General features: G+C 33.4%; 2 protein-coding genes across 3 annotated transcripts; both read right to left on the reverse strand.

The window, feature by feature from the left end:
* Positions 1 to 446: 446 nt before the first annotated feature.
* Positions 447 to 2,187, reverse strand: LOC143613525 (transcription factor MYBS3-like). Its single transcript, XM_077087207.1, has 3 exons — positions 2,052 to 2,187; positions 1,169 to 1,377; positions 447 to 1,080 (listed from the first exon to the last, which is right to left on the reverse strand). Exons 1-3 carry the CDS (start codon positions 2,185 to 2,187, stop codon positions 613 to 615), a joined length of 813 nt encoding a protein of 270 aa, XP_076943322.1. The 3' UTR covers positions 447 to 612.
* Positions 2,188 to 10,207: 8,020 nt separating this feature from the next.
* LOC143613527 (E3 ubiquitin-protein ligase HOS1-like) lies at positions 10,208 to 17,408 on the reverse strand. 2 transcript variants are annotated; one of them, XM_077087209.1, is made up of 10 exons: positions 17,252 to 17,408; positions 16,698 to 17,085; positions 16,481 to 16,615; positions 16,226 to 16,401; positions 14,464 to 14,838; positions 13,616 to 13,774; positions 13,074 to 13,535; positions 12,861 to 12,998; positions 11,660 to 12,159; positions 10,208 to 10,556 (listed from the first exon to the last, which is right to left on the reverse strand). In XM_077087209.1, the coding sequence occupies exons 1-10, from the start codon at positions 17,372 to 17,374 to the stop codon at positions 10,397 to 10,399; spliced, it is 2,616 nt and encodes an 871-aa protein (XP_076943324.1). In that variant the 5' UTR covers positions 17,375 to 17,408; the 3' UTR covers positions 10,208 to 10,396. The 2 variants fall into 2 exon arrangements, with proteins under 2 accessions (XP_076943324.1, XP_076943325.1); XM_077087210.1 differs by lacking the exon at positions 10,208 to 10,556 and adding an exon at positions 10,593 to 10,765.
* Between the last annotated feature and the right edge of the window lie 246 nt (positions 17,409 to 17,654).

Here is a 17,654-nt window from a genome sequence, read left to right on the forward strand (position 1 = left end):
ATGATAAATAAGAAAACACACAATTGATCGCAAAATATAACGCAATGCCGAGCAAAATATAACACAATGTTAAAGAAAAAAGACACAATCAGTAACAAAAATAAACAAAAAACACAATAATAAATAAAAAGATACAATGATATGTTTTCTTAACATTGAGTTTTCTTTTTCTTTTCTTTAGAAAAAGGTAGACCATAGGAACATTTATTTTTTTTTGCCACAAATGGAATAAGGCCCTATAACATTAATGCATTATTCAATTGCATATTAAGAAAATATTCATATTCAATGCATATTATGAAAATATTCAAATTCAATTATTTGTTCAATCGCGACTCGTGGCTTGATACTCGCTCGAAATACACTCGAATAATTTCTCGTTCACTTGCGCCTTTACATGTCTTTAGAACAGGTCAACTTTCAAATCAGTCCAAAACAAGAACTAATTGAATGTTCAATTTATATATTTTAGCAAAAAAAAACTAGTTCAACTATTTCCAAACACCAAAGTTGAAAAAGAACCAACTCAACAGGCTGAATAGTATAGTCTACAAGCATAACCAAACCCTACAATATATAGTAAATATAAAAACTTAAAGTCCTTTTTACCTTCTAAACCGCATGAATAGGACTATGGTTTAAATCCATGTTAACCGGATTGCTCGCATGGAACGCAGACTGCCCGCTCAACCCTCCAACCACTTTCAGTGAACTCGGCGCACCTTCACCGATCGACTCACCTAAAGTCAACTTCGACATGCCAACAAGATCATCCACATTGATCGGGTTCTTCGAATGAACCGCTGTTGGCTTAAGAACCTCATGAGACTCGGCTTTGCTGGAACAACCATGATCTTGACCCGACCCTGGTCCAGGCCAGTACGGGATAGCAACCGGTATGAGTGAAGGCACATACGCTGGAAACATGACAGGATACAAGTACTGTGAAGGTTCGAGATACAGTGGTGCAGATGTCGGGTCAACAGGAAAGTCAACCGCGTTTGAGTTAGCAGAATCCATCGACTCCATTGACTCGCCTTCTTCTTCTAGCGCCTGTATTGTCAGCGGCTCGGGTAGTGACTACACAATTTAAAAAACACGAAAGATTCAATTAAATGTTTACATAGCAAACATTGCATAAAAATTAAAACAGTTAAGTGATGTTTACATCATCGGGTACGATATCAAAGAGGCTGGACCTTCTTTTTCTTCTAGAAACATTGGTTTGTCTGATGAAATACTTTTGAGCATGGCTTGCAACCTGAGTTGGTGTTCTTGTCATCACAAAATTTCTTGAGATTCCACGCCAATCGCCTTTTCCGAGCTTTTGTAAACCTAGTAAAAACATCCTATGTTCTTCCTCTGTCCAAGGAACACCTGCAAACCAAAGACCCGTGTCCCATTTAAGGAAAAAAAAATTATAGCACACTTAAATAATTTCAAGATATATTAGGGTGTGTACGAAACCGATATAACCGACCAGTACATAACCCAACCCAAAACCGACAGTTTGGTTTTATAAAAATCAAATTTTTAAAAAAACCCAAAAAACCGAACCGAACCCATTGTGAAAACCAAAAACCCAACGGCGGTTTAAGCCAAAACCGACAGATGGTATGAGATTAGCGCATTGATTACTAAATGCATATAATTAATATATGCACCAAACTTTCAAGTTTCTTGAATTCAGAAAACAAGAAAGCAATTAAATTGCATTAATAAAAAATCTTCAACATATACAAATATATTAGTGTAATGATTCTCTCAAAGTCAACACAGAATTAAATGAATAAAATCAAATACAATATTATTTTGGAATAAAAACTTAACATCAATTTGATTACTAAAAATGCAATCAGATACCTGCTACTACAATAGTACTAATTAACAAAAATTTGCAAAATTGAATTACAAAACAGAATAAATAACAACAAAAAAAATAATAACATCAATTTGATTACATACATGCAAGTCTGCAACACCGATAGTACTAATTAACATTTAATTTGCAAAATTAAATACTAAAAAAAAATTAAAAAAAAAAAAGTAACCTTTTTTCCTGTCACGGGTTGAAGAGGACCCGGCAACAAAATCTTCGGACCCGTACCCGTCAGCGGCGGCGTTAAGATCCGGCGTGTCTCCGGGCGAATCACCACCGCTGTTCAATATGTTATAGGACAATGACATACATGACGTAATGAATCTTGCTATGAATCATATGGTTGATTGCAGTGTTGGTGATAACCATGATGTGGTGGTGTTAACGATTTTTTGTCGTTTCAAATTACATTCAATTCGTTAAGCCTCTCTCTCTCTCTCTCTCTCTCTCTTTCAAAATTTGTGTAACTGGTTCTTGTAAGATTTTTTAAACAAAAAAGTAGTCAAAAAATCAAAGGTTTTTCTAACCTAATTAAAAGCTCCAAAACATGTTATGATAAATATCGTACACTTTTGTCATGTACAAATTTTATTAATGTTTTTTAGCACATAAAACCTCACACTTCCCCAAATATTGGTTCTATTGGATTTTATTAACCAAACAATACTCAGCTTCCTGTTAAGTGTTAAATGAAAAGCTACCATTTAGAACCTCCTTGAGGTAGCTTGAGGATTGAGTCAAACTACGACAATCAAGTCAAGTCACTCCCAGTTTGATAGATGTGAGGATAAACATACGGGTATATGCGCAATGGATTAGCACATGCAAGTTTATTGAAAGTTAATCTTGAAACAAGTTAAAACTGAAAGTTCGGTAGTTAAACTGTAAGAGTTTTTAAAATAAGTTTAATTTATTGGTATGTTATTTTCAGTGGTAGGATATCAAGTTAAATAAGGAAATATGATTTCCAACCTAGAATAGGTTTTCTTGTTCTCTAAGTTAGAGTTTTAGTATAAATAAATGGTTAGAGGTATGTAATACTAATCAGGGTGTCAAGAAATATAATAAACCGTAAGAGTCGATCTTCGTTGAGATCAAGTTTCATGTTTATGTTCGTTTTCTTTGCCCCGATTTCCAACAAAGTTAACACCAAATGTTATTTCTTTCATACAAAATAGTTTATACACGTGTTACGCGATATAAAAGCAATTGGCTTTGTTAAAAAATTATAAAAGTCCTTTTTCACATGCATCCATTTGTCTTTACAAATAACCCACGTATCATGTGTCATATCCTTCTTAGTTCTTACATAACCAATATTATATTCTAGTTATATTCCTCGTATGTTCATACTTCATACTTAATACCTTCATTGTGAAGCAAGTGAGTTGGGTTAAACCAGATGCATAGACACAAATGCTAAGTAGCCTTAAAAGTTATTTTATATGTAATTTATATACGATACTGAAAATTGAATAACCAATTTAAAGCATTGCTAAAACCAAGTACAGTCATTTTAGATTTTTCACTAAGTCTGTGAATCAAGTTTTGTCGTCACAATAATCAAGTCCGACAAGTGTTGAAGTCAAAGCGAAATTACATGAGATGTGCTATTGGTTGATATCAATAGTTGAAGTCGAAGCATATACTTGAATACATCTTATTATAGCATTCAAATATGCTAATTTATAATACTTGAATTAAAATACAAAATTTATCACACATTTTGGTTAAAATAATAAACGTTTTGCAACTGTTTCTCTTTGAAACCTTTGAAAAGAAATGTATGGGGTTAAAAGTGAACGTAATTCAAAATGAGACTCCTGAAGTTATAACATTTCAATACTTCCGTCCATGTTGTACGCAACTACGCATGAGTTGGAGGTGAAATTGCACGTGATTAATACGATATAAAATCAAACTTTGGTCAAAGATATATTTTATTTTTTAAACGTGTCTTGGAATATATTGGGGTCTGCTTGGAGTTGAATAAAAGTTCTATTTAGTATGTGTGCACGAATTATATATAATTGGTCCGATATAAGTTTGTAAACTTTTTAACATTAAATAGCAAAAAAAAACTTCATTCTATCCTTTTTGGAAACGACTTGACATTAAATGGTTAAATATGTTCAATCCTAAGTTTTGTTTACTCATTTTGTTGGGTGTGAAACTGGTTGATTAACGAATTGCCATTTACTGTGTTTACTCGTTTCAATTTTACCCGCTAGATTAAAAGTCATTTTAAAAAATATGGGCCACAAAAAAATATCAAAAATCTTTTGGCTTAAAACCGTTTGCTGGTTTTAATCGGTATTTAAAAAAAAGGAAGAAACCTAAGGTTCGATGTTATAGCAAACCGTTCAAAAACTAAAATACGATATAACCGGTTCAATTGGCAGGTGCGTGACGATATTAAAACATTGAGTTATATATAGTTTATTTTAGTATGTAAATCTTGATAAAAGTTTATAAAATTGATAGAATATGGATTTGTAAGAATTAAAAAGTAACCAATAATTGTACCAAAATGTAATAAAAGCATTACATATTAAAAAAAAAACACATAGACACGTTTAAAGATCGATTGGCATGAAAACCGCTTTGGGAGGCCTTTGGCATCTTTGAGATGGTGTTTCTCGACGTGGAATATTAATCCAACTAAGTCGTTGGTGTGAATTGTGAGTTCCTTTTATTTATTTATAAACAGATATTTTATTTTCAAATTCATTAATTCAGTTTTTAGTTGTTATCCTAATCCTATACATTTTATTATAATAAAAAGATTGTAACTTTTTAAATAACAAAATTCGATTTTAATAAACATAAGTATGACCTATTGCTGAAACCCAGACTTTCTACACTACACCGAAAGGACAAATTCATCCTATTGTTATTTTACCATATAAATTATAATACTTGCAAATCCTTTAAATATCTTTAACTTAATTTGTCAATAATAATGAGAAAATGAAGTTTTAATAAAGTGTGGAATCGTATTTATGGGAAAGAGAGGTGGTTTGGATGTACTATGTTTGGCAAAACACATGAGATCTTATCATCAACCTTTATTCAAATTTATTTTCGACACTTGGCTTCCTTTTATCGTCATCCACCTTATCTCTTCTTCTTTCACACGCAATATACATATAAAAATAACTATATAGTCTATATGTATAGTAAGGGTTTTGGTATGAAATTGTTACCTCTAATATAAAATATTTAAGAAGATTACGTAACTTAATTATATACCAAAATCACTCTCATCTATGAGTGCAAATAACACAATCTATGTACATAATTACAACTTTAAATGCATAATATATCATACAATCATATAGGTTAAACACTTAAACGTACCACTCGTGCCAGCCATTACATACATATGGGAAATTTATCGTAAACACACAAAGTGTATATAGTCATAAATATAAAATGCGTAATTATTTACTTCATGCACAATTACTTTTTGCGCAATTAATTAACTTTTACGTGTATCTAATTTACTTAAGGCATAATTATGACGCAAAAAAGCTTTGTACATTTTGTACGTTAAACATTCTTTGTATTGGATCTTTTACATAAAAATATGTATGTATCTTTGTATTAATACTACTTAATGAATTAAGTTCTAATTTATTTTATACTACAATTGCATCTAAGTTTGTGTATAAAGTCTTGTACCATGTGCTTCTATTGTTTGTATTTCTACTTAAAAATACAAGTCTAATTAATTTATATTCTCACAAAAATCTTCCGACATGAAGAATGTATATTTATATACTCAATAATTTAAATAAAAAACAGTTCATTTTTTTGTATATATAAGAGTTAAGTGTCATTTTTGTCCTCGTGGTTTGACAAATAATGCGAATTTAGTTCAAAAAGTTTAGTTTTTGTATATGGACCCTCCACGTTTCCCAGCTCTTGCCAATTAAATCCAAATCACTAACCTCGTTAAATTTAATCGTTAAGTCGGGTTAAGTCGGGGGTAGACATGTCTTTTCACTATTTCTTTATTATAATACTTATTTAAGTGAATTGCGGTTTTCGTCCCTCTGGTTTGTCCAAATCTGCGGTTTTAGTCCAATAGTTTTAAGTTTGCAATTTTCGTCATTGTAGTTTCATTTCACTTGTAATTAAACCCGAATTCTCTAATCTCGTTAAGTTTGGTCGTTAAACCCCATCGGTGTGCGCATCACGTGAGGGGCAGTTTTGTTCCTTCTTTTTTCCTTTTCCCAAATACACCACAGCCCCTCACATGATGGGGCTTGCGAATTAGGATTAAGGTTTATTCGGGGAGAAAAACAACAAATTGGTCGTCACGTGAGAGGTATGCAAATGGGTTAACAACCAGACTTAACGAGGTTAATAAATTCGGGTTTCAATGCAAGTGAAATGAAACTACAATGGCGAAAATTGCAAACTTAAAACTATTGGACTAAAACCGCAGATTTCGACAAACCACAATGATGAAACCGCATATTTGGACAAACCACAAGGATGAAAACCGCAGTTCACTGAAATAAGTATTATAATAAAGAAATGGTGAAAAGACATGTCTACCCCTGACTTAACGATTAAATTTAACGAAGTTATTGATTTGGATGTAATTGACAAGAACTAGGAAACGTGAAAGGTCCATATGCAAAAACTAAATATTTTAGACTAAATTCGCATTATTTGTCAAACCACGGGGATGAAAATGACACTTTACTCTATATATATATAAAGTACCAAATCATGTGAACAAAGCAATAACTGGGGCCCTATATGTGCAGCCGTATAGGATAATGTAAAGAACAACGATATCTAATAAATCTTTGAAGATCCATCCTTTTGTACTTATGGCTCACTTTGATTTAAGAGTGATTACATAACTTAAAAAATGGTTAATTATTAGTATAATAAAAAAAGAGATGAACACAGGAAAAGTTGATATTATTAAAAAGATAAATTAAAAAACTATTAGAATAAGGTTTTTTATTTTAAATTGGCATTAACTATTATTATTTTCTTTGTCGATTCTATAAGGGGCAAGGGTAGGGGGGGTTCGTGAACCATGTGGCAGCCTAGGTGGCTCGCGCACACCACTACACCACACAAGGAAACCGGGGCGCGGACGGCCCAAGTGGTCCAGACCATGGGGCTTGAACAAGCCTTTGAGCATGGGTGGATTAAATACTTGGGGGTGGTTCAATCAAGCATCACTACACCCTATGGGGCTTGATTCAGGGTCATGTCATCGCCTACGTGTTGGGTTTTGATTGGATCACTTTGGGCTCAACCAAGCCCCGTTATCCTTAGCCTAAGGGTTATGTTGAGCCGTCGGCACGGGACACAGCACGGCATGGGCGCGAGGAAGAAGCCAGGGCGGAGTGGATATGTATAAATATCTTAAATATATATAAACGAAACATTCATAAATTCTTTCAAGACACCAGATTGTTTTATTTGTAAATAAAGGTTTTTTATGCATTTAACCTGAATTCACGGTTATGAGTCTCACCAAAACCAGATAGCCCTTACGCGGGTTATAATATCTCATTATATTAAAAATTAATCTAATCAAATATTTGATGAAAATCCTAATATCCATTTTTTTAAATATTATTTATAATTAATAAACAATTTTATAGTTAAAAAAAACGGGTCATGGGCCTCACCAAACCTATATAGCTTTTAAATCGGGTTATAACATCTCATTTGTTTTTGAAACTTTTTGACCATTAAATCCTAAGTATAATAAACTTCCTTACAATAAATAATTAAAATCTTAAATATATAAATGTTATAAACGAATAATATAAAACACCCCGTATTACAAGAGATAAAAGTTAGTTATGCTATATACGTTCTAATCTCAACTTCACGTCACAAACACATTTCATATCTCACTCTATCAAAACATATAAAACCTCCACATTACACGTGCTGGCAGTGTGCCTTAGGCCATATGTAGTGGGGCGATAAAACAAGAGAAATAGGGCGAAATTTGAGGTGAACACCGCCCCCTGAGCTACAAAACGGGCGATTTGATGGGGGGCGACATATTCTTGTCCGGCGAATTGTTGTGGAGAATAATATTATTTAATATGTTGTGTGTGTTATATATATATATATATATTATATTACTATTTGTAGCCCCTACATCATTACACCCCAAAAACAAAAACCTACCATTTGCTGACTGGGCGCCACATGACGCAAAACGCCCCATTTTGTAGCCCCTCCACTACACATAGCCTTAAGGGCTACGTGGCAAACTCACCTCTTGCCATTCAACCCTCACATAACGTTAGAGCAAAAGAATATATATATATATATATATATATATATATATATATATATGTAATGAGTATTTTATACTCATGTTATATGTAAAATTATTAAGATTTTTATTTACCTAATAATTAATCTATAATCAAGGATTGTATGATCGATGAGATTTAAAAGATGATTTAACAGTAAATACTCATGTACACACCATACAAATTTTTTTTTCAATTTAGTGTTGCGATTAGTTTGGTCAATATAAAATAAATCCGAACAAATAGAAATAAGATAACCGGTTTTTATAAAGTAAATTGCACTAATTGACGCCCTACTTGCGGTACGCGCATATAATGTATATATGTGTGAACTCTCGGGTGGGCAAAAGTGAAATTGCACTAATTTTGAAGTTATTTTACTAATCTCGTGAAAATAACGTTAAAAGTGGCGGAAGGTTAATCAGGCATCATGTGGTGGCGTTGATAGTCGAAAGACAAGGGTACATGCACCGATCAGCCAGTGTCTCGATGATTGAGTGTTATGTGCTTTATGTCCAAGGCTTGATGCAAAACTACCATCGAGCCGGGGGTCTAACCCAGGGGTGGACCCACATAGGTCCGATCGGGGTCCCGGGACACCGATGTTTTTTAAAAATTACTTAGAGACGGTATATTAAATTTTGTAAGGACCCCATAAAAATTAATACTTGGGACCCATACTATTAGGATTGAACTGGTACAGTGGAAAGTCATTTGTTTTACTTGTGAGAGGTTGTAGGTTCAAGCCCCACCATACTCCTTTTTTTGTTGTTTTTTTAATATCCTAGTCTTAGTTATTCAGTTAGGGTATTTGTGCTTTTTGTTAGTTTCTCTCATATAGTCATTATCACCATGCAACATATATAATGTTAACATGGATTTTGCATATTCTTTTATTATTTACCTTGTGTATGTATATTATAATTAATCATTTATTTGTGTTAGAGTTATTTTTTCATGTTTTGGTCAATTATGTAAGACCATATATATAGATTACGTTCATGTTTTTCGGGTATGAATTAAAAGTGTATGTTTTATCTAGTTTCTAATTTAGATTCTTTCTACTTACTCGTTTCCAATGACACCATAGTTTCGTGTTTTATTATGTTCCTCGCCTCGACCTGACCCGAATAACGACCGACCCGAAAAATGTTGTAAACCGAAAAATTGGGACCCCATTGACAAAAAATCCTGGGTTCGCCACTGGTCTAACCGGAAACAACCTCTCTATCCCTATGGGGTAGAGGTAAGGCTGTCTACATCTTACCCTCCTCAGACCCTACCATAGCTTTGTTATTGATGGGATATACTGAGTACGATGATGATGATGATGATGATGATGTTTTTATAAAGTAAAATCTGGTTACTGATCAAAACAATTCAATGGTTAAATTAACTGGAAATAGTATCGTTAATATTGTATATCATTTAAGTTATTAATGGTTTGATTGTTTGAAGAGGTAAGCAAATTGACTTTTTAATGCATGCATGGGCTCATAACCCGATATATTCATAGTTTTTATTTTTCTGTTATACACGTTTAGTTATATATATGTACGAGTGTGTTTGTTCAAATTCAATAGAATTGAAATAACATGTTTGATTCATAGTAGCATGTTTACTTGGAAAATGAAATAAGTTTGAATTGGAATGAATCGCTTTAGATTCATTCGTTTCCGAAATATGAAACAATTAAACCAAAGTTGTACTCTCCCCACACTCTCATCACCATCACCACTACAAATATTGTTGAACAACAACCGCGCTGCCGACCTCACCGCCTCAAATTAAATACTAATAACTAGTTTCTTAGTTTTAAATCCATATCACTAGTCAAAATGCAAATGCTTGCTGATTGTTTTATCCTTTCTCAGGATGTGACAGTAAAACTGTTCAATGGAACTTGTTAGTTGTTATGCACAAAACTCATTTGTTTCCGTTTAACTGTTAATAAGTCAAAATTCAAATTAAAAATGAAAATTTGAGAAAAGATTCATTGATTATGAAATGTGCTATGTATACAAAAAAATAAGTTGTTTAATAACAATACAAGTTTCGAATAAACACTATTTTTTTGTACTCATAAGATACAAAACTATGCCAGGAAAAGAAAAACTGTCACCTACTTTTAGCCGATCTTATCAAGATCACTCCCGTTGAGGCTGTAGTAAAAGACGTTTCTGGGTTTGTGAAATCTTGAAACAAGTCATATTCTAGTGAGCCTGCTTCTTCTTAATCCTCTAGTGGAAACACCGCCTGTCAGTCTATCAGGGCTCTGCTGATCTTCATGGTCACTTGCATCATCTGACCTCCATCTGGGCCCGCCGTTCATATTTGTTTGCACAGGAAGCCTTTCATATTTGTTGCTGAGGTTCAGAGAAAAGATTACATTTTTGCCCATTAAGAATCATCACTAGAGCTGTTCATGAGCCGAGCCAGAGAAATTTAAATTGAGCTGGCTTGGCTCGGATTTGAAACCGGGTTTAAAATTTGAGCTCGTTTATAAAGTTGATAACGGAGACAACTATGTAGTTTTCACTTGGAATATTTCCAAAAGAGGCAAGGCTGTACTTTTCTACAAAAAAGAAAGTTCATTTTTTTTTCTGAAATAAGGAGCACAATGTTTTCTTTTTCTTAAATCTTTATTTAACTTTTCTCTTGGAATAGTTGATTATTTATACTTAAGCACTATTTTTTTTTCTAAATAATCACTTTAACATAAGTGTTTCAAATATCTAAATACCCTCAGAAACAGAAATGATCAGTCTTCTGGATGACAATTAATGTTATGATTCTAGGGCTGTTCATGAGCCGAGCCGAGCTGAGCCAAGCCAGGGCAAGCTCGGCTCGATTGGCTCAGATATAATAAAACACTTCAACTTTTCAGCTTGGTTGTTCAAAGTGTTTGTTTTGTTCATGAAAATTTGAAGTGTTTGTTTTGTTTGTGTAGTTCATATAATTTGTCATTGTTTTTTATTAATACTGAGCCGAATTAAGCCAAGCCGGGCTCTTGCTCAAATTTTCAGCTCAGTTTCAAATCTGTGCTGAGCCTGTGCTTTCATTGGCTTGGCTCGGCTCGGCTCATGAACAGCCTAGAATCATAATATAACATTGATTATCATCCAGAAGACTGATCATTGCTGTTTCTGAGGATATTTTAGATATTTGACTAATAAAAACGCAAATTTTAAAGTGATTATTCTAGAATAAATAAAATGCTAGCTTGTAAATCATCCATGGTTCCAAAATAAAACATAAAAAAAGAAAAAAAAAATAACGGACAAAACATTGTCATCCATGGTTCAAGAAAAATACACCCTTGCCTTTTGTGAAAATATTCCAAATTAAAATTAGTAAATTGCATAATTGTCCATTATCAACTTTAGAAAAATATTGATGATAAACAATGTTGCATTTTCATGATATAAGAGAGTAATAAGTTAACAAGGAAAAGAATATATTATCATACCTCCAAGACATATCCATAAGATTCTCCACGTCAGCATCTTTACCGAGTCTACTCAACCGTGCAGATTTACCAGAAGCTTTTGACTTTAATAAGACACTCATACTGCTAGGTGAATCTTCAAGATTAGCACTAGCAATATTCCTAGATCTTGGAATCTGGTCAACTGACTCGTTTTGAAGATACTTATTCTTCCGAATCCTTGAAGAACCTCGGTTAAATTGTTTTAATGGTGTTGTAATATAATCAAATTTGATGGCATATTTTGAAATAGGAGTATTGTAATTTGTTAATTCATCAACATTTGATTTTGGTGACGGGGTTTCCTCGCCCAATTGAAGAAGAAAAGAGGTGTTTATGTAAGAAGAGGTTAAGTTGCTAGAATTGAAAAGATTAGGGTTTTCTGGAGCATTGTTGTTATTTTCTGGGAAGGTTAATTCAGTCATTTCTCCATTTTTGACTTTTTCTTGGTCAACTTCTGGCAATAGTTGTATGCTTTTGTCCTGTGCACCACAGCTCAAGCAATCAAGCATGATGCTATAATATAATCAGATATTGTGTAAATGAACCGAACGCCCAATGAACCGTTCAACTGGAAGTTTGGTTATGTCTGATATCTAATAAACAAACGAACATGAACAAAAACTTTTGTTCATTTAGTTAAACAAACGAACTTGAACGCACGTTTCGTTCGTTCTATTATGTTTGTGAACACTTCGTTCATTCAAATTTGTTTATGCTTGTTCGTTTATGTTCATCTATATTCGCTAGTTTACGCTTATTTAAGTTCATTCGCTATTATATTCATAATTGTTTAGGCCCGTTACAATTTAATCTGTAGTTTTAATAACTTTTTAGGCCTAATACATTGTTCTTCACATTTACTTATAAATGGTTTTAGCTCAGGTATGTTCGGTTATGTTTGTTCGTGAACCACGTGTTTATATTGTTAACAAGCAAACACAAACAAGAAAAACAAGTACCTTTAATTGTCCGTGTTCGCTCGTTTGTTCTGTTAAAGTTAAACGAACGAACATAAACATACTCTGTTCATGTTCATTCATCGTTTATACGCCTATTGAGTGCAAATGTTGAGTTTTTACTGAGTTCCCTTATCTATCAGTTGCAACAATAAAATATGTTCCTCTCATATTTCTACCACATGTAACATTAAAAACTAAAAAGATTGTGAAAGATAACTTACAACTAACCCGGCTCTCAAACGTTGCGCGTTAACCATTTGGTTTTTCACATCTTCATTAACAAGATTCTTAGAAATGAAATCTTCCTCAACGCTTCTAATCTTCCTATCAACTTGATATGCTTCAACGTATCGGTAACGCTAAAACAACAAAGAATACAATTTAATAAAATGTTCAATTTTCAAAGTCCACGTCAGCACATTTGTACATATTACCTGAAGATAGAACACAACAAGAAGACTTCCTATATTTGTTAAAGGTGTTTCAAGAGCATAATCCAGAAGACACTTATGCAAGTGTTTCTCCTCTTCGAAATTCCACGGTAATCCGATAATCCGATCGATTAAATTCCTTCGAATACAAAGAAGACAAATTTCTGATACGAGTATCCCCAACCCATCTTCAAAATCATCGTTTAATTGTCGCACTTTGTTTGTCTTAACTTTTGTGCAAACCGATCTCTGATACATAAACGCTTCAATCAGAAAACCACACTCGACTCGGACCCGAACCGCAGTAACCGCCTCGTTAAGTGAGACCAACTCGGTCCCATTATCACTACCTGACCACCTTAAAACCATAAGAGCTGAATAAGGATTTTGTCTCTCTAATAATACTTGTGCAACTTTTGGATGTGTTGTGGGGCCCGCAATCTCCGGGAGAAGATGACAAGCTTCCTACAAAATGGCCCCAATTACTGATTAATGATTAAATATACTAAAACTATAAGAAAGCATGAAAGGAAAAAGAAAATTACCTGTAAGGCCTCATCACTGTGGTCATCAAGCAGATAGAAAGTAAATGATTCCAGTATCGAGTGTCTCGCGATATTAAACGTAGCAGAAAAATCGTCTACACAGAATCTCCACTTATCATCAGGTATTTTCCAGAGCCGGTCGAATAGATAATATAAAAACTATTTTAAGTTAAGGAGATGTAAATATTAAATCATAGTTTTGTAAAAAACAGGAAAAAGGTTTGGCCTAGTAATGTATAATTAGGCCTGTAAACGAACTAAATGAACACGAGCGGTGCATATTCATGTCCGTTCGTTTAAAATTAACTGAACAAACGATCAAACATGAACAATTAAACGAATGGAGTTTGCTTATTCATGTTCGTGTGTTAATAAAATGAACGTGTTCAGGTTTGTGTATGTTCATTCGTTAACAGTGTAAACGAACGAACACAATTAAACATAAACAAGCAAACTTGAATGAACATAGATGATCGGGACATAAACAAACATAATTAAGTGACACCAATTGAAAGTAAACACTAAACGTGAACGTCAATATGTTGGGCCAAACAAAATAATAAAACTAGACTAACTTCGGGTGATATTTTAATTTCATAAAACTAGAATATATTGTGATGGACCTAAAAGGTTTTAATGAATATATAAATGAATAAACTTGTATAAACGAACGTTCACAAACATAAATACAAACGTAAATCACTGAACAAGGCAGGTGTTCATGTCCATTCGTTTAAATACATGAGCAAAAAATGTTGTTCGTTTGTTAAATAAACAAATATTCACAAAGAGTTCACTGAACATTCGGTTTGTTTACAGGACTATATATAATACATGAAAAAGGATACAGTTGCTTGTTTTGCTACCACAAAATCTGAGCTTCCACATAAGAAGAGAATATCAATAGCCGATTTAATGTTTTCAAAAGGATAACTTCCTATACTACCCTCCATTTTGGCTCTAGAAAGTGATAATCCTGCGATTTCAAGTTCATACTCTTTATCTGGTGGATATTCTTCTTGTTTGTCAAGATTTGCTAAAGCATCATCAATGAACAGGATCACGTCATGTGGCGATGAGATTACAATAGGGGACGGCCAGGCGCGTTTTATAGCCATTGATCGTCTTTCACGAACATCAGATTGCCAAGATGAGAAACTCTCATGGCGATTTAGATCTTCGAGAAACTCGTGCCTTGTGTACCAAATCATCATCTCCATATGCTGGGAATCCGAGTGCAAACACGTAAGAAAATAACGGGTCAAACGGGTTTGGATTGACCCGCACACACTTTTTGTCCATTTTTTAATTGAATACTAAATGTGTCAACTTGATTAGAAAATACTAGCATCATTAAAAAACAATCCAAATACTTGAATAATTCAATTTAGGAAGTTGTACATGTTAAAAAATACTAGGTATGTAAACGGACAAGCGAAACATTTAACTTTAGCCTAACAAACGATCAAATACAAACAGTTAAACGAAAGGGTTTTCTTGTTCGTGTTTGTCCGTTAAGTAAATTGAACGTGTTCGTTTATGTCTGTTTACTAATGGTATAAACGGACGGCTAAGCAGTTAATGCGGAAAAATATCGGATATCGGTAAAGGACCAATATCTGAGATATCGGTTATCGCAGTGAGATATCGGTGGGATATCGGTAATTTTAATATCATGTAAAAGTTATATATATAGCAATTTAACACTAATAACTTAGTATAGTATCCTATCATTAACAAATTAACCCTTTGCAAATTGCAAAACACTAACAATCATAGCAAGTAAGAATTGATTAAGACTTGGAACACTAACATTGAACACTAAAATTTGATATTAAGACTTAAAACACTGATATCAGGAATATCGGTGATATATCGGTCAAATATTAGTCCAATATCGGTCAAATATCGGTCAATATCGTCGATATTATCGGTGCCAATATTCTGAACCGATATTCTGATTTATATATCGCCAAGGGACCGATAACCGATATATCACTGATATATCGGTGATATCGACTGCATATACGGACAGTTCACACAAACGTAAACGAATTAAATAATTGAACACAGACAAACAAATATAAACGAATATGACTGAGCTGACACCAATTATAAACTTTATAAGTAAATGTGAATATCAATCTGTTGAGCCTTAAAAATTCATAAAACTAGACTAAATTTTAACGAGTGATATTTTAATTTGATAAGTCATAAAACTAGACTAAATAATAATGGGCCTAACAATTTAAATGAATGCATAAACTAAAAAATGTAAACTAACGAACATAAACAAATGTAAACGAACGTTCACAAACATAAGTGAATGAATGAGACATGTGTTGATGTTCGTTCGTACAACTAAATAAACAAAAAGTTTTGTTCATATTCATTCATTTATTAAGTAAACAAACTTCCAACAAAAAAATAAACTTTTGAGATAAAACACAAAATCAACCCATAAAGTAGGGCATTCAAAATACCAACCCATAACAATAATGAATCCGTTATTACAAGTAACGCATGACTACCTAACTAGATATCATGATCCACAAGTCTACTACCACGCATACTAAAAAGATAATATTTGCCAAAAGTCTAAAATCTAACCTGCTTTGTCTTTAATATGCTCTCCTGTAGATGGTAAATATCATGAAGCTGTGCAGAAAGAGAATCTTTGAAAGAAGATTCCAATTCTTCAAGAATGGTTGATATGCCACTTAGCCTCACTGCAACTTTGAGAAGCACACTTGACTTTTCTTTCAATCTCTCAACATCAAGATTATCTTTAAAACATCAAAGAAGACCGTCTTGATTCTATAACAAACGTTAGCTAGTAAATACAAATCAAATGTTGAAGGATACAAATTGGCTTAAGGTCGGCAATAATAATTTTAAACGTCCTCTTGCACCAGTCTTTGACAACCACTTCATCCAACAACAAAGCAACAATTGGGTCACTAGAAACAGCACTTTCATCCATACAAACATCTGTGATATCTATTAACAGACCGTTAAGATAAACGTACCCTAGACTTAACGAAACCAGATTATTATAAACGTATCTTGGACTTAAGGATACAGTGGCAGATCAACGATAACAAATTATTCTCCAACGCAACATCAAAGAACGAATACAGTCTTTCAACACCAGCCGTCGGTTGTTTCTCACCGTCTTTTTCATGAAACCTATCGTCATACCTTTTCGAAATAAGCCCCGCCTCAATGCACTCATAAAACAGGCGTCGAGTAAGCCTATTCCCGGTTTTCGGTATCTGAAATCTGCATATCGGGCAGGCATCAGAACGCGGGCTGCATTCTTCACATAAAGACGCATGACCACACGACGTCAACACGCTTTGAACACTGCGGCCGCAGCTTCTTAAGTCTCGTGTCGCACGACAGTACTCGAGTTTAGCTTCATTGCACAATTGTATCGGATCAATAGATGCTAAGTGCTCTAATGCTTCCTGAAATCAAAACCAGTAGCACCATAAGCTTCCAAAAACCCTAATTCAGTGAACTAATTCACACAACATAATACTCTTAGTTTAGGTAGTTAAATAAATTTGTTATGTGCGTGTTATGGGTGTAATGAATTGAATATTGAAATTGAATAAAGTGCGTATAATATACCTGGAGTTTTGGGAAGGTGTAGTTAGGTTGAAGTGAGAGATTACTGGTAGCGTTTCGATTATTATTATTATTATTATTATTGGAATCGGAAGCTCCTCCGTCAAATAGCCTCCTGCTTTCCATTTTCTCGCCGGAGGTCGGACCAGCTCTGAATTTTGGTTTTGATTATTGTTTTAACAAGAACAACATTATTTTTTACATTTATTTTCATTTTTTTCGTAAACTGTTATTTAGGGGGTGTTTGGCCTTGCTTTATTTTGTGCTTATGCTTGTATTTTTTATTTTTTCTTTGAAACTTATACTTTATTTTATATCATTTGATAAGCTCTTTTTAAGTGTTTAGATTAACTTATATTCTACAAGTTGATTATACATCTTAATAAGTTGTTAAATCCATCATTTT

Source organism: Bidens hawaiensis, unplaced genomic scaffold (genome assembly GCF_021521415.1).
Source record: "Bidens hawaiensis isolate Kalapana, Puna unplaced genomic scaffold, B.hawaiensis_p1.1 tig00037695_1, whole genome shotgun sequence".
NCBI lineage: Eukaryota > Viridiplantae > Streptophyta > Magnoliopsida > Asterales > Asteraceae > Bidens > Bidens hawaiensis.

Bases quoted from the DNA above. Each gene is read 5' to 3' on its own strand.
- LOC143613525 (XM_077087207.1), bottom strand. From the start codon at position 2,187: ATGTCATTGTCCTATAACATATTGAACAGCGGTGGTGATTCGCCCGGA. The intron at 1,378-2,051 runs GTTACTTTTTTT...TTTGGTTTGCAG, and splicing joins AACCCGTGACAGGAAAAAAG to GTGTTCCTTGGACAGAGGAA. The intron at 1,081-1,168 runs GTAAACATCACT...TAAATTGTGTAG, and splicing joins TTGATATCGTACCCGATGAT to TCACTACCCGAGCCGCTGAC.
- LOC143613527 (XM_077087209.1), bottom strand. From the start codon at position 17,374: ATGGAAAGCAGGAGGCTATTTGACGGAGGAGCTTCCGATTCCAATAAT. The intron at 16,402-16,480 runs GTATCCTTCAAC...GATGTTTTAAAG, and splicing joins TGCCGACCTTAAGCCAATTT to ATAATCTTGATGTTGAGAGA. The intron at 12,999-13,073 runs GTAATATGTACA...TTGTTGTTTTAG, and splicing joins TTGTTGTGTTCTATCTTCAG to CGTTACCGATACGTTGAAGC.